This window comes from Manis javanica, chromosome 3 (genome assembly GCF_040802235.1).
Source record: "Manis javanica isolate MJ-LG chromosome 3, MJ_LKY, whole genome shotgun sequence".
NCBI lineage: Eukaryota > Metazoa > Chordata > Mammalia > Pholidota > Manidae > Manis > Manis javanica.
The window spans coordinates 130,173,484-130,200,493 of record NC_133158.1 but is presented as its reverse complement, the minus strand read 5'-3'; the positions used below and the strand labels follow the sequence as shown (position 1 = coordinate 130,200,493).

Here is a 27,010-nt window from a genome sequence, read left to right as displayed (position 1 = left end):
TCATTGTTTTTAGTGTCTTTATTATGTCTCTTTGTTTTTTGACTTTCCACCTTTCTGTATCTTCCTCTTTTAACATGTATTCTTAATAACAACTAATTTGTGTTTTAAATACAATCTGATCATCTTTTAACTGGAAAATTGAGTTCATTACATGTAATTTGATTACTAACATATTTATGCTTATATTTTTCATCTTAATTTGGGTTTCTCCTTTGCAGCACATATTTATGGTTTCCTTTTGTTTCATTTCCCTTTAGATTTCTTTTTGTCATATATTTCTCTCTACTATTTTAGGAGTTATAAATACTTTTCATATTCTTTTAGATTTACCCTGGAATTACAGCTTCTTAGGGATCCCTTCTCTTGTTCTGCTCTGTGCCTGGTAACTTTATTTGCAGCCTCTTGGAAAGGGATTGGGGAAAGCAGTGCTTTAGGACTCCTACTTCATGGAAGAAGAATCTCTTTCTAGAACTACTTTCATCTCTCCAACTTGGCCAAGGCCAGAGCTGTTTCAGATGACCTTTGCACCCATGAAGCATTCAGAATTAAAGGGCTCTCCAAGTTCAGTAAATTCCCTCAACTTGAAAACAGTTTTATTGCTTTATTTATCTGAGTTCCCATCACAACTTAAATTTTGACCCAGCAATTCCTTACTTTCTTGATAGTTCTTACATGCTGTTAGCAAAATTTATTTTGTGTTTTATTCAGCCTTGTAAGCAATTTTCTGTGGGAGAGTTGGTCTGAATATCCCAGCCCACCATATTACCAGAAAAGGAGCCCTTGTCCTCCCCTCTATCCATTTATTTCCTGGTAACTCATGTGGATGACTCAGAATATACCTATATTGGTCAACATATAAATCAGGTTGCTCTCAGGAAATCAATGATACAGTAAAAAAAATGTACAATTCAACAGAGTTTAGTCAAGGGCCTGTGCCCAAGTGTGGATAGGTAAAGGGAAATAGAAATGGGATGGTGAACTATCCTCAGGCTATTACAAGCACTACCACCGCTAAACCTTCAAGTGTAATAAGAGAGAGTAGTTACAGGAAATGGGAAGTCCTAGATCTGCAGGAAAGGCAAGTCTGAGGGGAGGTGTGGCAGTGCCGTCATTACCAGCCGTGAGTAGCCATGGAGAGAGACGGGAAGTGTTTTTCTTTCCTCACACTGCTGATAACTTCCTGGTACCTGCTATTGGTGAATTCTAACCCACATTTGTATGCTAGCCCCACTTATTCACAACTAAAATTGTACAGTATTAAACAGATTTGGAGAATATTAATACATACTTTTCTTCTAAAATTTTGTTTCTATTATTACAAAGTCAGTTAATGTTTACTAAGAGTTAAGAAGGAGGGATCTGGAGAAGTATGAAAATAAATAGAAACATTCTGCATTATTCATTTTGGTTGTCCATAAGAAGGTACCACAGATTTGGTGGCTTAAACAACAAGCATTAATTTTTTTACAATTCTGGAGAGTCCAAGCTTAAGGTGTTGGAAAATTTAGCTTCTGGTGAGAGCTCTCTGCTTTCTCTCTGTGTCCTCACATGGCCTTTTTTCTGTGCACACATGGAGAAAATGAGACATCTGTGGTGTATCTTCCTCTTCTTATACTGGCACCAGTGCTGTCAGATTGGATTCCCACCCTTATCCTTAGTTATCTCCTTAAGGCCCAATCTCCAAATACAGCCAAGATGAGAGTTGGGGCTTCAACATATGAATTTTGAAGGGACACAGTTCAGTCCAGAACATATTCCTATCACCCAGTAATTATCACCATCAACACCTTAATATAAATATTTCTGGATTTATACATCTATATATTTAAAGGCATTTTTACCTAAATGAGACCATATTATACATACTATTTAATTTGTTTCTAATTAAATATCTCTACTTTTTGATGATAGTAAACTTTATCTTATTTGATACACAGACTATATTAAGTTCTACCAATCATCCAGGTCTTTTACAGTGGGGTTATCCAAACCTAGATCTAATCTAGATCTACAGATCGTCTCTCTTCTAATCTAACATGATCTTCTTTTTCTTCTCTTGATACAGGGATCTATAGAATCAAGTCAGTTGTCCTGTATGTGTCCAATACTCTAGACTTGTGGAATGATTTTTTTGTGATTTTATTTAACTAGTTCCTGTATCTCTATTTCTAATAAACTTGAAACTAGTTCTTAAAAGATTTTTCTTAGAAAAATCACTATTGTAGATGGCAGATAAAAATTTTAAAGGAAATTTTCTTATAGCTAATGTTATTGTCAGTATATATGATCTAAGATACAGCCCCATTGATTCAGGGAGGTGGGAAATAATGGACATAACTGGGTCTTAAGACTAGAACTGCTACCTTGTTCAAAGTGACATTCACTGAAGGATAGACTGAAATGCAGTTCCTGAGAAAATTCCAATATGGCAGGAAAAACCTGGTGTCTGGGGCATTGGTGTGGACATGCAGGTTATTTGCTGCCAGTTCATTCTGACTGGTCAGTATGTATGCTATATCAATTGATAAATATTTTGAATAAGACCCTTAGTCTAGAGCATGTGATGCCAATCAACAGTATTGGTTTAGGAAACCATTTGGCAATAGGGAATCACACATGGAAAAATGCACCACTAAAAAAGCTATGCAAGCTAGGATGGCATAAAATCCAGCAGTAGTTTATATTCCTAGATACAGGCAAGCAGCATTTAGGAAAGATGTTAGCTTTTTACAGAGCCCTAATCTTTAATAATGTAGTTCTAGAGCAGATTACAGTCCCTAGGGTGCAACAACTCAGAGCCCCAATCCTAGTTTTGTTCTAGAGCTAGGTAGCTAAGAAAGAGACTCAGGTGCACAGGATGAGGCAAATGTTTAGTTCAAACTGGGAACCCTAGGAAGACTAAGACACCAACAAAAGCCTAAATATTGGAATTGGAACTCTTGAGTTAGCAGCAACTTTTAGTACTCAAATCTCTAAATAAGACTGATATTTTTCTAGATACTGGCCTCACAATAAAGGTGGATATGAAGTTTTGTTAGCTATAGGGAAGAAGATTGAGAACCAGTTAGGTCTTTAAAATAGCAACAAAAAAGGTAAGCCAATTATCTCTGGAACACAATTTCTGTAGCAGATATTTTTCTCTACACTTGATGAAATTAGGGACTAGACAGAGGCTGCTCCTTTAATGTCCCTTAGCTCTGACACTCTTCAACTTATTTGAATACAAATGTCCTCTGAATGGAACACATTTTTATCGTCTTGAAACCTCTTGAACTTTGCATGTCAAATTTAAAGCTGCCATCAGACTGAAACATGAAAGACAAAAAAACATTTGGTAAATGTGAGCTAGAAAAGTTATCCTAAAGAAGCAGTACATATACACATACGCATGCACTGACTTTTTAATAATAAACTGCCTCTAAGTGTTCTGCAATTTTTTTTAATTTCAAGTTTTTTAAAAATATTGAGATAAATTTAAATGTCCAAAAGAGTTACAAGAATAACACATTTTTTTCTTCGGCCACATAACAGCAAGCTACAGACATGATGAACCATAAAATTGGAATTCTCCATAAACAATGGCATTCTCCTCCACAATGGCACAACCATCACAATTGAGAATTAAACATTGATACATTACTCCATGCAGTCCATATGCCCCATGCAACTTTTGCTAATTGCTCTGAGTCTTTCGCAGTGATGGCAGTGGTACTGTGGAAGTGAAACTGACTGTGTTTTTCCCATTGCTGATATAAATTTGTCTCCTTACTGGTAATGCTAACTTAGATCACTTGATTAAGGTAGCATCTGCTAGATCTCCTTATTAAAGTTATTAAAAATTTTTCTTTTATAATCAATAAACATTTGAAATCATGCATACATCCTGCTCCTACCCCCACCCTATCTCTACCCACAAATTCCAATGTTTATTTATGCTTCTTGCCCAAAATTAGTCATTACCAAGATGATGCCAATGGTAACCTTACACGTCTACCATCCCTTCCACTTTTATTACTTGGAATTCTACTGTGAAGAAGAGCTTTGTTTTTCCTATTTGTTTGTATATTTATTTATAATTTGGTGTCAATATACTACAAAATCAGGATTTGTATGAATAATTTATTTGATGGGTTATAATCCAATGCTGTTTTTGTTTTGATTACTCAAATTGTCCCAGGTCAACCAATAATAACAATTTCAACCTGGGGTCTGTGTCCTTGGGTACAACATCATTGTTCTTTGAGAATTTCCTTAGTTTTGACATACAAGAAGTACCAAATCACTTTGTAGCTTCCCTTCTCCACCCCTGTTATTACCCATTTCTCCAAAGAGTCCTAGATTCTTTGAGTGAACAAAGCTAAAAAACATGAAGTGGATTCTATATGTGCTCATTACTGTTGGAGTGTTATTTCTCTTAGTGCCTCTTAGTAACTAAACTAGAAAAATACAGTTATATTTTGATGTTTTATAAATAAATATATATATCAGTAAGTAAAGATTATTATTATATTTTTTATTAAAGTATCATTTATATACACTCTTACAAAGGTTTCACAAGGAAAACAATGTGGTTATTAAATTCACCCTTATTATCGAGTCCCCCTCGATAGCCCATTAGGCAGTCACTGTCTATCAGTATATTAGCATACCACAGAGACCCTACTTGTCTTCTGTGAGCTACACTGTCTTCCCCATGATTCCCCACACCATGTGAACTAATCATAATACCCCTAAATCCCCTTGTCTCTCCCTCCCCACCCATCCTCCCACACCCCTCCCCTTTGGTAACCACTGGTCCCTTCTTGGAGTCTGTGAGTCTGCTGCTGTTTTGTTCCTTCAGTTTTGTTTTGTTGTTACACTCCACAAATGAGGGAAATCATTTGGTACTTGTCTTTCTCTGTCTGACTTATTTCATTAAGCATAATACCCTCTAGAACCATCCATGTTATTACCTAAATGGTAGGATTTGTTTCTTCTTACAGCTGAATAATATTCCTTTGTGTATGTGTACCACCTCTTTATCCATTCATCTACTGATGGACACTTAGGTTGCTTCTATATCTTGGCTATTGTACATAGTGCTGCAATAAACATAGGGGTGCATATGTCTTTTGAAATCTGAGAACTTGTTTTCTTTTGGCAAATTCTTAGGCGTGGAATTCCCAGGTCAAATGGTATTTCTATTTTTAGTTTTTGAGGAACCTCCATACTGCTTTCCACAATGGTTGAACTACTTTACATTCCCACCAGCAGTGTAGGAGGGTTCCCCTTTCTCCACATCCTTGCCAGCATTTGTTGTAACTAGTCTTTTCGATGTTGGCCATCCTAACTGGTGTGAGGTGATATCTAATTCTGGTTTTTATTTGCACTTCTCTGATAATTAGTGATGTGGAGCATCTTTTCATGTGCCTGTTTGCCATCTGAATTTCTTCTTCGGAGAAGTGTCTGTTCATATCCTGCACCCATTTTTTAATTGGGCTATTTGCTTTTTGGGTGTTGAGGCATGTGAGTTCTTTATTTTGGATGTCAACTCTTTGTCAGATACGTAATTTACAAATATATTCTCCCATACTGTACGATGCCTTTTTGTTCTGCTGATGGTGTCCTTTGCTGTACAGAAGCTTTTTAGCTAGATGTAATCCCATTTGTTCAATTTTGCTTTTGTTTTCCTTGCCCAAGAAGAGGCATTCAGGAAAAAGTTGCTCATGTTTTTTATATTCAAGAGATTTTTGCCTATGTATTCTTCTAAGAGTTTTATAGTTTTGGACCTTACATTCATGTCTTCGATCCATTTCAAGTTTACTTTTATGTATAGAGTTAGACAATAATCCAGTTTCATTCTCTTGCATGTAGCTGTCCAGTTTTGCCAACACCAGCTGTTGAAGAGGCTGTCATTTCCCCATTGTATGTCCATGGCTCCTTTATCATATGTTAATTGACCATATGTGCTGGGGTTTATATCTGGGCCCTCTAGTCCATTCCATTGCTCTATGGGTCTGTTCTTTTGACAGTACCAAATTATCTTGACTACCATGGCTTTGCAGCAGAGCTTGAAGTTGGGGAGCATATTCCCCCCAGCTTTATTCTTCCTTCTCAGGATTGCTTTGGTTATTCAAGGTCTTTTATTATTCCATATGAATTTTGGAACTATTTTCTCCAATTTGTTGCAGAATGTTGTTTGTATTTTGATAGGGATTGCATTGAATCTGTAGATTGCTTTAGGCAGGATGGCCATTTTGACAATATTAATTCTTCCTATCTGTGAGCATGGGATGTGTTTCCATTTATTAGTATCTTTAATTTCTCTCGTGAGTGTCTTGTAGTTTTCAGAATATAGGTCTTTCACTTCCTTCAATAGATTTATATCTAGGTATTTTATTCCTTTTGATGCAATTATGAATGGAATTGTTTTCCTGATTTCTCTTTCTGCTAGTTCATCAGTGTATAGGAATGCAACAGATTTCTTTGTATTAATTTTTTATTCTCAAGTTTGCTCTATTCAGATATTAACTCTTGTAGTTTTGGAGTGCACTCTTTAAGTCTTTTTATGTACAATATCATGTAATCTGCAAACAGTGACAGTTTAACTTCTTCCTTGCCAATTCGATGCCTTTTATTTATTTGTGTTGTCTGCTGTGGCAAGGAGCTCCAGAACTATGTTGAATAAAAGTGATGAGAGTGGGCATCCTTGTCTTGTTTCTGATCTTAAAGGAAAAGCTTTCAGCTTCTCACTGTTAAGTATAATGTTGGCTGTGGGTTTGTCATATATGGCCTTTATTATGTTGAGGTACTTGCCCTCTATACCCACTTTGCTGAGAGTTTTTATCATGAACGTATCTTGAATGTTGTCAAACGTTTTTTCAGCATCTATGGAGATGATCATGTGGTTTTTGTCCTTATTTCCCCCTTTAATTCTGTCAATATTTGTTTCACATATGTAGGTACTCCTTTCTTGGGTGCATAGAAATTTATAGTGGTTATATTCTCTTGCTGGACTGACCCCTTTATCATTATGTACTGTCCTTCTTTGTCTCTTGTGACTTTCTTTGTTTTGAAGTCTATTTTGTCTGATACGAGTACTGCAACTCCAGCATTTTTCTCCCTGTTAGTTGCATGAAATATCTTTTTCCATCCCTGCACTTTTAGTCTGTGTATGTCTTTGGGTTTGAAGTGAGTCTCTTGTAGGCAGCATATGATTGGGTCCTGTTTTTTTATCCATTCAGTGACACTGTGTCTTTTGATGGGTGCATTCAGACCATTTACATTTGGGGTGATTTTCTAAAGGTATGTACTTATTGCAATCACAGGCTTTAGATTCATGGTTACCAAAGGTTCAAGGGTAATTCCTTTACTGTCTAAGAGGCTAATTCAACTCTCTTTGTATGCTATTACAAACACAGCCTAAAGGTTATTTTTTTTCTCCTTTTTCTTCCTCCTCCATTCATTATATATCATATTCTGTACTCTTTCTCTATCCCTTGACTTATTTTAATTCTGTAGTTGATTTGATTTTTGCATCTGTTTAGTAATTAATTGTTCTACTTTCTTGACTGTGGTTTTATTTCCTCTGCTGACAGCTATTTAGCCTTAGGAACACTTCCATCTATAGCAGTCCCTCTAAAATACATTGTAGAGGTGGATTATGGGAGGTAAATTCTCTCAGCTTTTGGTTATCTGGAAATTGTTTAATCCTTCCTTCGAATGTAAATGATAATCTTTCTGGGTAGGGTATTCTTAGCTCAAAGTCCTTCTGTTGCATTGTGTTAAATATATCATGCCACTCCTTTCTGGCCTGTAACGTTTCTGTTGAGAAGTCTGATGATAGCCTAATGGGTTTTCCTTTGTATGTGATCTTTTTTCTCTCTCTGGCTGCTTTTAAAAGTCTATCCTTATCCTTGATATTTGCCTTATTATTATATGTCTTTGTGTTTTCTTCCTTGGGTCCTTTGTGTTGGGAGATCTGTGCACCTCCATGGCCTGAGAGACTATCTCCTTCCCCAGATTGTGGAAGTTTTCAGCAATTATCTCCTTAAAGATACTTTCTATCCCATTTCTCTCTCTTCTTCTTCTGGTACCCCTATAATGTGAATATTGTTCCGTTTGGATGGTCACACAATTCTCCCAATATTCTTTCATTCCTAGAGATTATTTTTTTATCTCTGTACCTCAGTTTCTTTATATTACTCATCTCTAATTTCTATACTATTTACAGCCTTCTCTACTACATCTAATATGGTTTTAAATCCCTTCATCATATGTTTCATTTCAGATATTAAATTTCTTAATGATTGTATCCCTGTCCTGAGTTCTTGAATATTTTTCTCTGCTGCCATGAGAATGTTTATGATTTTTATTTTGAAATCTCTTTCAGGAATATATTGAAGAGTTCATTTTCACTTGGACCATTTTCTGATGTTTTTTGTATTTTTGTTTGAAGCAGGTTCCTTTAATGTTTCATATTTGTGTGTGGCACCCTCTAGTGACAAGAAGCCTCTATTCTCCGGAGCTGCTCAGCCCCTCCAGTGATGTTGGGGGTTATAGGGGAATGGTGCTTGTGTCTGGGGAGAGGAAATAGATGTTTCCTGATTCCTGGCTGCTGTGCCTGTCTCCACTCCCATAACCAGTGGGCTGAATGCACAGGTATAAGCCTCTATGCTTTCCATTGTATCTGCCATAGGTGGGGCTCTCTCTGGCTGGTGTGACAACAGAGCAGAGTCTGCCGGTGTGTGAGCTGGTGCTGGCTGGCCGGGAGGAAGGCACAGCAGGCTGCATATCACAGTGGTGAGCCTAGGAGCTGCATAGACAGTGCCTGAAACTCCTGAAAGTTCCCAACCTGCTGGGCAGAGTGTGCCTGGTCAAATTTGTCTGTCTGTCCTTTCTCCTGAGCAGTAAGCTCTGTGTAATCCTTTAGCATCCCTCTCACTGTTAGGAAGCCTCTCAGACTGCTCGCCTTTCTTTTGTCCCAGAGCAGCCACATGTGGACCCCTGTTTCCCACAAGTGGCTGGAATCTCAGTCTCTTCAATTATTCCACCTGTGCTGGACTACTTTCACCCATTTGGGTGCCTTCCTTAGCTTTCCAGCCCCACTAATCTACCAGGCAAGTACCATGCACTGTAGATTTGTGCTCCCAAAGCAGATCTCCAGGACTGGGTGTTCAGCAGTGCTAGGCTTCCACCCCCTCCCCATTCCATTTCTCTTCCTCCTGCCAGTTAGCTGGAGTGGGGGAAGGGCTTGGGTCACGCTGCATCATGGCTTTGGTATGTTACCCTGTTTCATGAGGTCTGCTCTTTTCTCCAGGTGTTTGCAGTCTGGCACAGCCTTCTTTCCTCTTTCAGGATTAGTTATATTAACTATATTTTCATATTATAGGTAGTTTTGGGATGAAGCCTCTGTCTCACCTCTTATACCATCTTTCCAGCTTATTTTTATATCCACTTCTACTTACCCATTATCTATCTTTCTTTCTAGAAAACCATGAGGATACATCAAACCTATTTTTTTTCTCTTTCCATGTTTGTAAATTCCTTCAGTGACAGAAATCTGCTTCTCATTATCTTGAATATATTTACCTGGGTTTTTAGTTCCCTGTGTGTGATCAGTTGGTGCCATTATCTCTTACTCCATAGGAATGCCTTTCTCACTCCTTTATAGCAACAACCAAGTCAGGCACTGTCCCACATGGTCTGGTCACTCTAACAAATGCTCTGCATATCCCCCATCCTCAGATCAGTTAACTTTCTCACCCCAGTCGGGCTCCAACACTGGGTGTTGTCTGGCTCTGAAATGGAGATGCCTTCTCATGTCTGCCTCAGTGACTTCCCTCATTGCACCCTCCACCCTCATAGTTGCTTTCCTCCCCATATTCACCATATTCAGGCTTTCACACACATGCCACACACACACACACACACACACACACACACACACACACACACAAAATACTTATCATGCCTGAGCCCTGGTAACCTGTGCTGGACCTCTTTCACCCCCATTCAGGTGCCTTCCTTAACTTACATGTTCTTGGTCCCTTTTCTCTGAGCCACAAAGACAGTGTCTTCTATTGCCACTACTATCAGAGGTGCTACCCTTGGCCAGCTTCACCGTCTAGCTTTAGGACTGACTCATTCAGGAAGAGAGAGGAATGGATATGGAATAGGAAGAAAGCAAACACTGTTTTTAATGTTTAATGTATACAAATGCTATTGAGCGATATATCTTTCAAATTTCTTTTACTTATTTTTCCACTTAGCACTCTGTGGTTAATCTCAATCTATGCTATCATATGTACATTTATCCATTGCTTCTAGGTGCTGTATAATATTTAAAAGAGCAGCTTTGCTTCATTTGATATATCTATTTTCCAAAGATGGACACCTCGATTCCCTATGCTTCCTTGTTATCGAACATTCCAAGTTCAAAGTTCCTCTTGCTATTTTATAAATTTCCGTAACAACATTAATTTATGGCCTTCTTGCATCACATTGTTTTGGCAAGCTTGGTATCAATCTGATTAGTTTTTATTCAAAAGTGACCTACTTTTTCACTCAGGGAACTTTTAGATTTTTTTTCTCTTTGTCTTTCATGATTTTAAATGTCACTATAAACTATACAGATGTGTTTAAAATCATTCTTCTACAATCTTCTCTCTTACATTTTTTTCTTTCTCTTCTGATGTTCTTTCTAGAATTCTTGCTTCTACCCACCATGTCTATTAATTGTACTTTCATATTTTCTCTCTTTATCTTTTCCTGTGGTTGTAGAAAAAATTTCATTTTGATCTAGCTCTCAAATTCATTTTTTCAGTTGTATCTAATTATTATTTTTTTATGAGGAATTTATTTTTTATTTTCATTTTTTATTTGAGAGGGCATCTCTCATATTTATTGATCAAATGGTTGTTAACAATAAAATTCTGTAGAGGGGGGTCAATGCTCAATGCACAATCATTAATCCATCTGAAGCCTAATTCTCATCAGTCTCCAATCTTCTGAAGCATAACGAACAAGTTCTTACATGGTGAACGAATTCTTACATAGTGAATAACTTCTTACATGGTGAACAGTACAAGGGCAGTCATCACAGAAACTTTCGGTTTTGATCATGCATTGTGAACTATAAACAATCAGGTCAAATATGAACATTCGTTTGATTTTTATACTTGATTTATATGTGGATCCCACATTTCTCCCTTTATTATTATTATTATTTTTATTTTTGATAAAATGCTGAAGTGGTAGGTAGATGCAAGATAAAGGTAGAAAACATAGTTTAGTGTTGTAAGAGAGCAATTATAGATGATCAGGTGTGTGCCTGTAGACTTGGTGTTAATCCAAGCTAGACAAGGGCCTTAAAACATCCACGAATGCAGATTTCTCTCAAAACGGGGGGCGGAGGGGATTCTAAGCCTCACCACTGTTGATCCCCAATTTCTCACCTGATGGCCCCCCTGTGACTGTGCCTGTCTTAGGTTGTTCCTCCCTTGAGGAATCTTACCCATCTCTGGCTAACCAGTCATCTTCCGGGGCCATACAGGGAGATGTAAAGTTGGTAAGTGAGAGAGAAGCCATATTGTTTGAGAAGGTTAGTTTTTTACTTTGCAGATTTATGCCCTGTGGCTTCTATGCCCAGCACTTGTCTCGAGGTATCTTTACTGCCTGAAGGAATTATGATGCTCAGTAAATTCGATATGAGGTACGAATTCTATTTAAGGGTTGTAATTAGGAAGGAAGAAGAAAAGCTATAGAGGTAGCATATGGAAGAAAACATGGGAGGATTGATTATTTCTTTGACATATCTTCTTGTAGAGTACCTTAAGTATGTATAGGTTTTAACCTACTAACTACCTTGTGCACACATATTAACATAATAGGAATATGGTGACATAAACTAAGCAAATCTATAACCACCAGCCATTTCCAGTGAAGCCAAGAAAACCAGTTAGGCACCCCAGGCATTTGTGAGAATTTGTCTATGATATAATGGATATTGTCCAACTGTACTTGAACAGTCTGAGAGAAATCAGACAAATTAAAGAAACCCATTTCTGGGATCTGTTCACATCCCATATGTTCTTTTAACCATAGATAGTCTATAGTCATAAGATTTTGGAGCGCTACTACTTGCACCCCTCCCAACTCCTGGTTGAGTTCCAACAGTACAGATCCACTCAAATTCGTTGTCTCACTGTATGCACATGCCAGCCTAGACATCTCCCTCCTCATTTCAGTGACAAGTCCAGGAAACGGTGGGATTGACGCAGCCACAACCGCAGCATCGCCCGGATCCCTGTGGAGGCTTTTTGATGATCATCCCCCGGCATGAGTCCTCCAGAGAGTGCTGATGCCGGAAGCTCCTCCTCATATCGTATATTCGTTCATTATCTGGGTAGCCAAGCTAGGCCTTGATCTTCTGCATAAAAACAAACAGACCCTTTGCCCACACTTTGACATGCCCTCTATACCACTGTGTAGAACTCATTGGAGGTCAGCACACAGGAACTGCTTTTTTTTTTTTTTTTTTATTAAGAGAAAGGAATATTATCAGAAAAGAGTACCTCCATAGCCGATCATCTGACACCCTTTAAGTGATCAAAATTAAGGATATTGAAAGCATGCATTAATCTTTGATTTACCAATAGTTTTATCCTATCAAGGAGTAATCCCCCTTTTCTTTCTTTCTTTCTTTATTCCTTTTTTTCAATCTTTAATCTACACTTACATGAAGAATACTATGTTTACTATGCTCTCCGCTATACCAAGTCCCCCATAAAAACCACATTACAGTCACTGTCTATCAGCATAGCAAAATGTTGTAGAATCACTACGTTTCCTCTCTGTGCTGTACAGCCCTCCCTCCTCTTTCTCCCTCCCCCCCATGCATACTAATCTTAATACCCCCTTACTTCTTCCCCACCCTTATCCATCCCTGCCCACCCATCCTCCCCAGTTCCTTTCCCTTTGGTACCTGTTAGTCCATTTTTGGATTCTGTAATTCTGCTGCTGTTTTGTTCCTTCAGTTTTTCCTTTGTTCTTATACTCCTCAGATGAGTGAAATCATTTGGTATTTCTCTTTCTCCACATGGCTTATTTCACTGAGCATAATATCCTCTAGCTCCATCCATGTTGCTGCAAATGGTAGGATTTTCCCTCTTCTTATGGCTGAGTAGTATTCCATTGTGTATATGTACCACATCTTCTTTATCCATTCATCTACCGATGGACATTTAGGTTGCTTCCAATTTTTGGCTATTGTAAATAGTGCTGTGATAAACATAGGAGTGCATCTGTCTTTCTCAAACCTGATTGCTGCATTCTTAGGGTAAATTCCTAGGAGTAGAATTCCTGGGTCAAATGGTAGGTCTGTTTTGAGCATTTTGATGAACCTCCATACTGCTTTCCTCAAGGTTGGACTAATTTACATTCCCATCAGCAGTGTAGGAGGGTTCCCCTTTCTCCACAACCTCACCAACATTTGTTGTTGTTTGCTTTTGGATGGAAGCCATCCTTACTGGAGTGAGGTGATACCTCATTGTAGTTTTAATTTGCATTTCTCTGATAATTAGCGATGTGGAGCATCTTTTCATGTGTCTCTTGGCCATCTGTATTTCTTTTTTTGAGAACTGTCTGTTCAGTTCCTCTACCCATTTTTTAATTAGGTTATTTGTTTTTTGGTTGATGAGGCATGTGAGCACTTTATATATTCTGGACCTCAAGCCTTTATCGGATCTGTCATTTTCAAATATATTCTCCCATACTGTAGGGTTCCTTTTTGTTCTATTGATGGTGTCTTTTGCTGTACAGAAGCTTTTCAGCTTAATGTAGTCCCACTTGCTCATTTTTGCTGTTGTTTTCCTTGCCCGGGGAGATATGTTCAAGAAGAGGTCACTCATGTTTATGTCTAAGAGGTTTTTGCCTATATTTTTTTCCAAGAGTTTAATGATTTCATGACTTACATTCAGGTCTTTGATCCATTTTGAGTTTACCTTTGTATATGGGGTTAGACAATGATCCAGTTTCATTCTCCTACATGTAGCTGTCCAGTTTTGGCAGCACCATCTGTTGAAGAGACTGTCATTTCTCCATTGTATGTCCATGGCTCCTTTATCAAATATTAATTGACCATATATGTTTAGGTTAATTTCTGGAGTCTCTAATCTGTTCCACTGGTCTGTGGCTCTGTTCTTGTGCCAGTACCAAATTGTCTTGATTACTATGGCTTTGTAGTAGAGCTTGTAGTTGGGGAGTGAGATCCCCCCTACTTTATTCTTCTTTTTCTGGATTGCTTTGGCTATTCGGGGTCTTTGGTTTTTCCATATGAGTTTTTGAATTATTTGTTCCAGTTCATTGAAGAATGTTGCTGGTAATTTGATAGGGATTGCATCAAATCTGTATATTGCTTTGGGCAGGATGGCCATTTTGACGATATTAAGTCTTCCTAGCCATGAGCATGGGATGAGTTTCCATTTGTTAGTGTTCCCTTTAATTTCTCTTAAGAGTGACTTGTAGTTTTCAGGGTATAGGTCTTTCACTTCTTTGGTTAGGTTTATTCCTAGGTATTTTATTCTTTTTGATGCAATTGTGAGTGGAATTGTTTTCCTGATTTCTCTTTCTATTGGTTCATTACTAGTGTATAGGAAGGCTACATATTTCTGTGTGTTAATTTTGTATCCTGCAACTTTGCTGTATTCTGAAATCAGTTCTAGTAGTTTTGTAATGGAGTCTTTAGGGTTTTTTATGTACAATATCATATCATCTGCAAATAGTGACAGTTAAACTTCTTCTTTACCAATCTGGATTCCTTGTATTTCTTTGTTTTGTCTGATTGCCATGGCTAGGACCTCCAGTACTATGTTAAATTACAGTGGGGAGAGTGGGCATCCCTGACTGTTTCCCGATCTCAGAGGAAATGCTTTCAGCTTCTCGCTGTTCAGTATAATGTTAACTGTGGGTTTATCATAAATGGCCTTTATTATGTTCAGGTACTTGTCCTCTATCCCCATTTGGCTGAGAGTTTTTATCATGAATGGATGTTGAATTTTGTCAAATGCTTTTTCAGCATCTATGGAGATGATCATGTGGTTTTTGTCTTTCTTTTTGTTGATGTGGTGGATGATGTTGATGGATTTTCGAATGTTGTACCATCCTTGCATCCCTGGGATGAATCCCACTTGGTCATGGTGTATGATCCTTTTGATATACTGTTGAATTCTGTTTGCTAATATTTTATTGAGTATTTGTGCATCTACATTCGTCAGGGATTTTCTTTTTTGGTGGGGTCTTTGCCTGGTTTTGGTATTAAGGTGATGTTGGCTTCATAGACTCAGTTTAGGAGTATTCCCTCCTCTTCTATTTTTTGGTACACTTTAAGGAGAATGGGTATTATATCTTCTCTGTGTGTCTGATAAAATTCCGAGGTAAATCCGTCCGGCCCCGGGGTTTTGTTCTTGGGTAGTTTTTCAATTACCGTTTTAATTTCTTTGCTTGTAATTGGTTTGTTTACCTTTTGTGTTTCTTCCTTGGCCAGTCTTGGGAGGTTGTATTTTTCTGGGAAGTTGTCCATTTCTTCTATGTTTTCCAGCTTGTTGGCATATAGGTTTTCATAGTAGTCTTTAATAATTCTTTGTTTTTCTGTGGAGTCTGTGATGATTATTCCGTTCTCATTTCTGATGCTGTTGATCTGTGTTGATTCTATTTTTCTCTTAATGAGTTTGGCTAGAGGCTTATCTATTTTGTTTATTTTCTCAAAGAACCAGCTGTTGGTTTCATTGATTTTTGCTATTGTTTTATTCTTCTCAATTTTGTTTATTTCTTCTCTGATCTTTATTATGTCCCTCCTTCTGCTGACTTTAGGCCTCATTTGTTCTTCTTTTTCCAGTTTCAATAATTGTGATGTTAGACTATTTATTTGGGATTGTTCTTCCTTCTTCAGGTGTGTCTCGATCGCTATATACTTTCCTCTTAAAACTGCTTTCGCTGCATCCGACAGAAGTTGGGGCTTTGTGTTGTTGTTGTCATTTGTTTCTATATATTCCTTGATCTGTATTTTGATTTGTTCATTGATCTATTGGTTATTTAGAAGCATGTTGTTAAGCCTCCATGTGTTTGTGAGCCTTTTTTGTTTTCTTTGTAGAATTTATTTCTAGTTTTATACCTTTGTGGTCTGAAAAATTGGTTAATAGAATTTCAGTATTTTAGAATTTACTGAGGCTCTTTTTGTGAGCTAGTATGTGGTCTATTCTGGAGAATGTTTCATGTGCACTTGGGAAGAATGTATATCCTGTTGCTTTTGGATGTAGAGTTCTATAGATATCTATTAGGTCCATCTGTTCTAGTGTGTTGTTCAGTGCCTGTGTGTCCTTACTTATTTTCTGCCCGGTGGATGTATCCTTTCCGTTGAGTGGCATGTTGAAGTCTCCTAAAATGAGTGCATTGCAGTCTATTTCCCTCTTTACTTCTGTTAGTATTTGTTTCACAAATGCTGGTGCTCCTGTATTGGGTGCATATATATTTAGAATGGTTATATCCTCTTGTTGGACTGAGCCCTTTATCATTATGTAGTGTCCTTCTTTATCTCTTGTTACTTTCTTTGTTTTGAAGTCTATTTTGTCTGATACTAGTACTGCAACCCCTGCTTTCTTTTCACTGTTGTTTGCCTGAAATATATTTTTCCATCCCTTGACTTTTAGTCCGTGCCTGTCTTTGGGCATGAGGTGAGTTTCTTGTAAGCAGCATATAGATGGGTCTTGCTTTTTATCCATTCTATTACTCCATGTGTTTTGATTGGTGCATTAAGTCCATTTACATTTAGGGTGACTATTGAGAAATATGTACTTATTGCCATTGCAGGCTTTAGATTCATGGTTACCAAAGGTTCAAGGTTAGCTTCTTTAGTATCTTACTGCCTAACTTAGCTTGCTTATTGAGCTGTTATATACACTGTCTGGAGATTCTTTTCTTCTCTCCCTTCTTATTCCTCCTCCTCCATTCTTCATATGTTATGTGTTTTGTTCTGTGCTCTTTTTAGGAGTGCTCCCATCTAGAGCAGTCCCTATAAGATGCCCTGTAGAGGTGGTTTGTTGTAAGCAAATTCCCTCAGCTTTTGCTTATCTGGGAATTGTTTAATCCTGCCATCATATTTAAATGATAGTCGTGCTGGATACAGTATCCTTGGTTCAAGGCCCTTCTGTTTCATTGCATTAAGTATATCATGCCATTCTCTTCTGGCCTGTAGGGTTTCTGTCGAGAAGTCTGATGTTAGCCTGATGGGTTTTCCTTTATAGTTGACCTTTTTCTCTCTAGCTGCCTTTAACACTCTTTCCTTATCCTTGATCCTTGCCATTTTAATTACTATGTGTCTTGGTGGTGTCCTCCTTGGATCCTTTCTGTTGGTGGTTCTTTGTATTTCCATGGACTGTTCGATTATTTCCTCCCCCAGTTTGGGGAAGTTTTCAGCAATTATTTCTTCAAAGAGACTTTCTATCCCTTTTCCTCTTTTTTCTTCTTCTGGTACCCCTATAATATGAATATTATTCCTTTTGGATTCGTCACATAATTTTCTTAGTATTGTTTTGTTCCTGGACATCCTTTTATCTCTCTCTATGTCAGCTTCTATACGTCCCTGTTCTCTGGTTTCTATTCCTTTAATGGCCTCTTGCATCTTATCCATTCTGCTTATAAATCCTTCCAGGGTTTGTTTCACTTCTGTGATCTCCTTCCTGACATCTGTGATCTCCCTCCAGACTTCATCCCATTGCTCTTGCATTTTTCTCTGCATCTCATCCCATTGCTCTTGCATTTTTCTCTGCATCTCTCAGCATGTTCATGATTTTTATTTTGAATTCTTTTTCAGGAGGACTGGTTAGGTCTGTCTCCTTCTCAGGTGTCTCTGTGATCTTTGTCTGCCTATAGTTTTGCCTTTTCATGGTGATATAGATAGTTTGCAGAGCTGGTATGAGTGACAGCTGGGAGAGCTTTCCTTCTTGTTGGTTTGTGGCCTTCATCTCCTTGGAGAATAGCGACCTCTACTGGCTTGTGCTTGGCATTTGTGCGCAGACAGGGCTTCAGCTACCTGCCCGTTTGGTTTGGAGTTTATCTCCGCTGTCACTGTGGGCGTGGCCTGGCTTGGGCTGCTCCTCCAAAATGGTGTATCCCTGTTGGAGGGAGAGTGGCCGGGAGGCTATTTATCTCCCTAAGGGGCCTCTGTGCTCCCTGTTGCCCAAGGGGTTAGCATGCCCAGAGATCCCCAGATTCCCTGCCTCTGGCCTAAGTGTCCTGTCCTGCCCCTTTAAGACTTCCAAAAAGCACTCTGCAAACCAAAACAACAACAGCAACAATGAAAGAAAAAAAAAAAGGGAAAAACGCACGATTTTCTTTGTCCTCAGGCACCGGTCTCAGGCACCCGCTCACCGGTCTTGCTGCCCTGTTTCCCTAGTATTGGGGTCCCTGTCTCTTTAAGGCTTCCAAAAAGCACTCACCAAAAAAAAAAAAAAAAAAAAAAAACAACTGCTCCTGTTTCTTTGTTCTCCAGCGTCAGCCTCAGACACCTGCTCACCGGTCCTGCTGCCCTGTTTCCCTAGTATCCAGGACCCCACACATGCACTGTGTCTGCGCTCTGGTCCAGAATCCTGGGGCTGGGTGTTCAGCAGTCCTGAGCTCTTGTTCCCTCCCTGCTGACTCCTCTCCACCCACCAGGGGCCGGGCAGAGGGGTGCTCGGGTCCCGCAGGGCTGGGGCTTGTATCTTACCCCCTTCATGAGGTGCTGGGTTCTCGCAGGTGTGGATGTGGTCTGGATGTTGTCCTGTGTCCTCTGGTCTCTATTTTAGGAAGGGTTGTCTTTATTATATTTTCATAGATATATGTGGTTTTGGGAGGAGATTTTTGCTGTTCTACTCACGCTGCCATCCTGGCTCCGCCTGTATGTAATTCTTAATAGCTCTATCTACTTATCATATCTATTGGTATATTTCCTTCAATTATTTTATTTTCCTCATTATTTCCTCTTTTTCTTAATGTATTCTGGTTGTGTCTGATTGCTAATATATTCCTTTCCTTTCCTGAGTTTAATTATAATGTTTACTTTTAAATTCATGTACTATGTGTTTCAGTATGCTTAGTTTGGGTGGCATATGTCTTCATTGTGTAAACTTTATTTTATGCAGTTGTGCACCTCAAATATCTAGGTATTTTAGTCTAAGAGTTCATATTTCTCTAGAGGTATTCACTACCCTTATGACTTAAAGGAGAGCCAAAGTCAGGCCCCAGTTTTATAACCTCCTGGGATTATATATTGAGAGAGAGTCAGGGTAGCCTAATACTTTTGAACTATTCTAAATCTCTTTCATTTTCTTCCAATTAAAGAGGAAGCCTAAGTTTTCAAAGACTTAATGTTAAAGGTGCAGCAGCCAGAGGAGACAATCCCCTGAGGTTTTAATTCCTTCACCCCAAGTGATTTGGAGGAGAGGAATAAATACCCATGGGTTCAGGTTTGCTCAAGCCTCTTTATGACAGTATTTCACCCCTTCAGATATGGAGAGACCTTTCTAACTCAATTTCTATTTCATTTTGTAATCTCTCCTTTTTAATATTTTGTCATAAACATCAGATTTTTACCTAAATTAAGTCATTATCTGTATATCTTTATATTCTATTCTTTTCACTTATAGTATATATCCAAGTTTTTGCTTATTATTTTTACATTTTGACATCTCCACATTTTATAACGATTTTCTAAGTAGTTGAAAATTTCATTGGGATATCTAAGTTCTCTGTAATTACAATACAGATTATACTGCAGAGTCCAATTATTATTTTAGAATAAATTCCAAAGTAGAGTATTGGTATTGCTATTGCTATGAAGAATAAAATTGCCTTGCCAATGAGTTTTTCAAGTGAGCAATGACAACAGCAACAGATGTGTCTGAGAGTGAAAGTTTATCCAAGATTATACTGACATTCATTTTAAAAATTAGAAATGTGATCATTGTGCTGCTTTTAGTGAAGAAAAGCAGATTCTATACATATTTGTTTTCAGACATGGGTATGGAATGATATAAACAATATGCACTAGTATCAGCGTCATGTGTGGGGTTGTAAATAAGTAGATTAAAAGCAGATTTTCTCTATGTTATATGTCATTATTTGGATCTTATCTTTGCCCAGTTATACATAAGGAAGTCTTTCTATGAGTTGGAAGGACCCAATGTACAGATAGCCTTCTCCTGTCTTCACTTTCTCAAACTTCTGTGTTTCTTTTAAATAGAAGTCTTAGACTTCAGAATGTAAAAGAGGGGAGTGTAAAATAATTTGAAATATTTTCATAGCAATATCTAGGGACTTTGTATGAAACAGAAGAAAAAATATTTTAAAAAGCAGCTAGCAAAACAGAAAGTCAAGTACCCAGAAGCAAAAATGAAGAAAGAAAAAAAAAATCAGAGAAATAAGCTGATTAATTGACCCAGTGCTTGCCTTGTGTTGGGAGGTTATAGGTCCTGGTAAATTAGAGTGGGAATATAGTGCTCATATGGGGAAAAAAGTATGGTTTTGTGCCTATGGGGAGCAGAGAGTTGTAACTAACTTCCCTCTATAAAACCAGGACCATGGGGTGGTAGTAGGAAGACCAGAAAAATATCCACCCACTGGTGGAGGAAAGCTTTCTTGTCTGAGCTCTGGATGAAATATGTATATATATATATATATATATATATATATATATATATATATATATATATATATTCGTTTTCAGACATGGGTATGGAATGATACAAACAATATGCACTAGTATCAGCGTCATGTGTGGGGTTGTAAGTTAAAGTTATAAACTACACAGTTTTCCAGTTTGATCTATTGGTCTTATATATGGAATGCTACACCCATAGAATACAGAGGCAAATATATATATTTGCCTTTAGAAATTAAATCTCTGGTTCAGAATTTTTACTACAATTATAGAAACACCAAACCAAGAAATTTGCATAGAAATTGTCCCCAAGCCAGAGATGCCTCTGGGATGCCTGGCAAAAGCAAATGCAGTACTAGGAAAATATGTATTGGAGAAGCACTAAGCAAAAGAAAGTTAGAGTAATAATATATCAATATCAGAGTAGAGGAGAGGGGGAAGACTTTAGAAAAAACCTTGGGATTATGATAATATTGTAGAATAATTTCTACATATTCTATATAGAAATCAGAAAGATATGGCAATTCCCATTGATTACATGAAACTGATCTACATATATAAAAGAAAAATGTTCTATTATCACCAGGATAAATTGATAAATACACATCATATGGTAAATTTTAACATGTCTCAATAATTAACAGAAAAAATATATAGAACAATTAAAGTTATAAACCACACAGTTTTCAAGTTTGATCTATTGGACTTATATATGGAATGCTACACCCATAGAATACGGAGAGTACATTCTTTATATGGGCTATTTATAAGAATGTATAGTCTCTTTTTATAAGTTATAGTATTCTATAGCATCACACGCACTAAAAACACTCATCTAATATCAAAGTATCAGTATCATACAGACTTTGCTTTCTGCCCATAATTTAGATAGCAATATCAAAACAGTAACACATCTTGTTATTTGAATATTTCAAAAGATGAATATATTATAGAAATTATTATAAAAGAAATAATCTTTTAGAATTTATAAAATAAGATCATCTATCCAAATTAATATACTATAACTACATAGAAATCTGCAGCCTTAAATGAATGGATGTATGTGGGGTATGTGTGTGTGTGTGTGTGTGTGTGTGTGTGTGTGTGTGTGTGTGTGTGTGTATGTATATACATATATATATGTAAGACTGAAACATAATAAGCTAAACATTTAACTTAAAATGTTAGGTAAAAACAACAGAATACATTCAGATAAAATTTCACAAAGGTAATAGCAAGAATAGGACAAAATATTGAATTAAAAAAGTACATAATGGTGATCCACAAACCGTAAAACTAGTTGTTTGAAAATATTAATAAATTAACAAACTTGTAGCAAAACTGAAGAAGGGAAAAATATATAAGTAAATTAACATTAGAAATACACAAGAGGACAAAATAACACGTAAATGGCAGTGTTGCTTTTGAAGCATCGAGAATGAACAATTAAAGGCAAATAAATTAGAAATCTGAATAAACTTATAACCATTACTATTTATTTGAAAATATTAGTAAAATGAAGTGAACATATACATTAAGTTAAAATGATGCATCCCCCTCTCCCAACATACATATAATACATACACAAATAGTTTTGTATATAAATGCTAGCACTCCTTTGTATAATGGTTAATCCTATGCCACATAAACTGTTACAGAATCTAGCAAAAAAAGCAGAAATCCCTAAATATTTGTGAGGTTGTATAATCCAGATAACAAAATGAGAGAAAAACAAATGAGATAAATTGCCAATTTCTCAAAAATATAAATACAAATGCACTAAGATTATTAGTAACCAAATACAGAAAATATATCATGACCAAGTAGAGTTTATTCCAGGAAGACACACATTTTTTAATATCATAAAGTGAAAAGCCTTACAATTATCTTGAAAGATGATTCCACATCTATTTATGATAAAATCATTTAGCAAAGTAGAACAGGAAGTGATCTTCCATAATCTCATAAAGAAAATTCTCCAGACCACTGTAGAAAACATATGTATTTTTTAAAATAAAATCTCAGAAACATCCTTTTTAACATGAAGAATGCAAAAGACTGTTGATACCATTGCCTGCATTCTATAGTGCACTGACGGCCCTAGACAAGATAATAAAAGCAGTAAGTAGGTAAGTAGAAGCTATGAAGATTTGAAAGGAATAAATATTTTTTTATTGCTCTGTCACTGTCTACACTGAAGCTAAAAAAAATTAAAATCCTGTAGATAAATTACTAGAAACTATTGGAGATTAACAAGAAGATTCATAAACCATATAGAATAGTGTGCTTATACACAATAGAACAAATTATAAATATTATGGATTGTTAAAGGAGCAGGGAAACTACTAAAAATCATTAAATAGTTGTGCAAAATTTATGAAGAAAAACAAAATTTTATTAAAAAATGTAAAAGCAACTGAAATAAACTGGAAAGTATACCATGTTCATGGAGAAAAGACAGTATAATTTCCTCAAATAAACCCATTAATTTAATACAATCCTAATGTAATCCTGAAATGTCTTTTAAATAATACATGAATAAAAAGTTCATATGAAAATAGTCCATAAATACCTCTAAAATTGAATAATAATAATTATATGATTATAAAGATGGTGGTGATAGGTGACACATATAACATCATAAAATTATATTAATTTAAACAATATGGCACTGATTAAAGTGAAATGTAATAATAGGTACTAAAAAGTCATGGATAAATTAGATCTCATTTATGTGATATCTTCTCCATTAATACTTTATCAAGAAGAAAAGGAAGAATTATTCAATCAATTATTAGAGAAGAGTTGTCTCTCCATAAGATAGAGGTGAAATTGAAAGCCTAGTTCATAGTGTATTCTGACTGAAATAAAGACAAATTTGAAAGTTCCATTTTAAAATCTTGAACAATTTCATAACATCAGAATAAGAAAATATTTCTTAAGTAAAACAAAAGAAATAAACATGAACCCCTCCACAAATATTCAAGAGATTAATGATAAATTTGACCATATTGATATTTTTAAAGAGCAATATGTTAAAAAAGTACCTGTAATACATATAATTAATTGGGAAATAATACTGAAATTATCCTCACAAAAATACTCAAATTATAAAGAACTCAAAGGAAAATGGTCAAAGAATCTGAATAAGAAATTATAAATATACATATAAAAATTGCTGTACCTCAGTAGTAATCAGGGAAATACAAATTAAAACAATAATGACTCTTATATTCATCAGATTGTCAATTAAAAAAAATCTAGAGAACAATTTCTCCATACCTAGGAAAGTTGAAGATACATATTACAATCCAGAAATTCTACTTTTATTTATCTTTCTGGAGAAAATATGGCGTATGTATAAAAATGTTCTCTGCCACACTGAAATGTTGCAATGTGGAAACAACCTCACTAATCTTCAGTAATAGAATTGGAAAATAAGCTATTCTATTTAGCAGTTAAGATGAATGATCCAGATCTTCTCTTACTTTCATGGATAATTATGGGCAATATAAGGCCAAGTGAAAAAAAGAAGATGGGTGAAATAATTTGTGTAAAATATCAAAACTTATAAAAGGATATGTTTTGTGCCTATACTCATTTCTACCTATAACTATATCAATCTATCCATCTGCTTATCTATCAATGTATCTATATATATATATAATAAAACATTTGAAATGATTGGCTTTAACAAAATCTGTAAGGTTGTATTTATTTTATTATTGGATAAGAGTACTGATAAAGGAAATATAGTAAAATAACATGTTGAAACTAGATGTGAATCATCATGGTATGTCCTATTATTTTTATTTTATATATATGAGGAATATCTTTTTAAAAATGGAGTCTTAGTATAAGAGAGTATCGTCTGAATACTTGGGTTTGAGTCCCAATTCTGCCCCTAGGTGCTTCATTCAATAAAAGATTATAGAACCCATTACACTTAGTAGTTTCAAGAATCTGAATGAGAATTAGTGCATATATATGAAAATGACTATTATAAATTGTAAGGCATTGTATTAGTTTAAGGTAATCTTCCAAGCAATATATTGCAAATTTGTGTATATGTGTATATTGTGTATGCATGTTTGTATACATTGTAAGTTTTTCTCATTGCTGAATTAGAAAAGAAAAATTAATATTGAATCTTAGTAAACAGAAGATTCTTCATCTACATTTAACTTAAAAAAGAAGCTGGAAAATTTTTAAAAAACAAACAATTGTAAGGTAATGACTCCCTTATCTACAGTTCACTATCTGGACTATTTGGAATAAACCTAGAATAAGGAATTAAATATGCATGAAAAATAAACATATGAGTCCAACTATATGATGTTCTAGAAAAGGCAAAAACATGGAAGACTTTTAAAAGATCAGTGGTTGCCAGAGAAGGAGGTAAGTATGAATAGGTAGAACACAAGAGACTTTTAGGGCAATTGAACTATTCTTTATGATACTCTAATTCTGGATACATGAATTATGTATTTGTCAAAACAATAGAATATACAACACAAAGAGTGAACCCTAAGGTAAACTATGGATTTTCATTAATAATAGTGCATGAATATTGGCTCAACAATGGTAGCAAATATGTCACCTGATGCAAAAGGAATGTTAGTAATAGGGCCTATGTGTAAAAGTTCAAAGTTTCTGTAAGGCTGAAACTTCTCTAAAAAACAAAATATATTAATTTACAACAAAAATGCATAGCACCTAAATTAAAACCACAACACGCAAGGCTTTATGCAGATCTCCTATCCTCATATCTGAGGCACTCAGGTATTCTCTTGGGACCTCTTTACTCTTGTTTTAGTTATAATTATAATAGATTGAGCATAGTGATTTTCCATTTAAATTATTAGAAAGGGTGCATTCAAGGAAAGAAATAGCTTATTTATCACAGCAATTTTCATCTAGCAGTAAAAAATACATTGGAAGTCTGTTACTATAGTGTGGCTACTTTGGATTAGCTGCTTTCTAACTGCCAACACTCCACCCCACCCCAACCCTACCATCTGGCTACCCGTGAACCTCCCCTTGGGACTGCCTCCCAGATTTCCCAGGAATCACCAAAGACAGGATTAACATGTGTCACTAGCAAAGGCCTCCAAAGACCACTTCAGGGCTGTGACAGAGTTCCTTCTGATTCGTATCTTATTTGTTCTCAAAATATTTGAATACCAAGCATGGACAGAACTCAAAGAAGCAGAGCAATTGGTGGAGATTTAGAATAGAGGTGAGAGATCTACACACACAGGTGGAAATGAAGACTCCAAATGTGAATATAGGTATAGCTTTAATAATTTTTATTCTTTTAATTTGTGTAATACTTATTAATTTTCCAAGTGATTATGTAATAATGAGTCATACAGGAAAGATTAAATTGTCCTCCACATGTTCTTTTCTTGAAGCTAGAAAAATACTTAAAAAATTCTTTGGAAATATTTTTGTCTGATTTTTTTCCCTCCTTTTTTTAAATATGAGTTGCCACATCTCCCTGAGGTCTTCTGTGTGCTCTCATGTAGCTCTGAATGGACAGTTTAGAATTGCCTATTTATGGCTCTGCAGTTTTATGAGACTAGCAATTGAATCTTAGTCATCATTTCATAATGAGCACCTAAAATAGTCCACACAAAATATTGGATAAATATTTTCCAAAGAGTGTAACTTTGGTTATCTTGAAAAATTCAATTGTTTGGAATTCTTTTGCTGATTATATTTGATAAATAAATTTTAACATGTAAGAGAAGAATATAAACGAGTATCTTAAATTTTTTTTTCAGAAAAAAGGGTTATCAACTTGCAAGTTCAGACAATTACAAAATTCAAAACAGTTACTAATGTTGTTGGATATTTAAAGGGCTTGATATCTCCAGGTAAGTAAGGCTAAGTATTTACAATCTGTACTTTTTGTGAGACATCACAAGGAAATGCTCTGTAACAATCTAATAGCATAGCTAAATGTCCTATGTTAGATGTAACCAGAAGTTTATGCCACTCTAAGTGTGGGTCAATATCAAACCAAGTAGGTCTTTATTCTCTTTCCTACCATATTGCTTCAAAAAACAAATCATGATAGAGAGCTAAGGGGGGCAAAAACATGGGAGAGAAAAAACAGCTTAGATTTGTTAAACTGGCTTGTGCCTGGTGAAGAAAAGCTACAAAGCCAATGTTTTTATTTTTCTTTTATTCACTATAACAACACTGATATTCTTGTTTTTATTAAGAAAAAGCTTTTAAGAAGAAAATATTTTAGTGTTAATAGCGTGTTTTTTTAAAAATGAAGGGTTTTGTCTCCAAATCTACTTTCAATATTAATCTATGTTCTGTTTC

The 27,010-nt window shown here is 36.0% G+C and overlaps 1 protein-coding gene across 9 annotated transcripts in view; it reads left to right on the top strand.

The window, feature by feature from the left end:
• The window catches only part of NAALADL2 (N-acetylated alpha-linked acidic dipeptidase like 2), a 1,394,480-nt gene that overhangs the window by 1,006,440 nt on the left and 361,030 nt on the right, over positions 1–27,010 (top strand). For all 9 annotated transcript variants that reach the window (XM_073232064.1, XM_073232060.1, XM_073232062.1 and 6 more), the window contains one exon: positions 26,461–26,553. In XM_073232064.1, the coding sequence (XP_073088165.1) occupies positions 26,461–26,553 (93 nt within the window). The remainder of the gene's footprint in view (positions 1–26,460; positions 26,554–27,010) is intronic.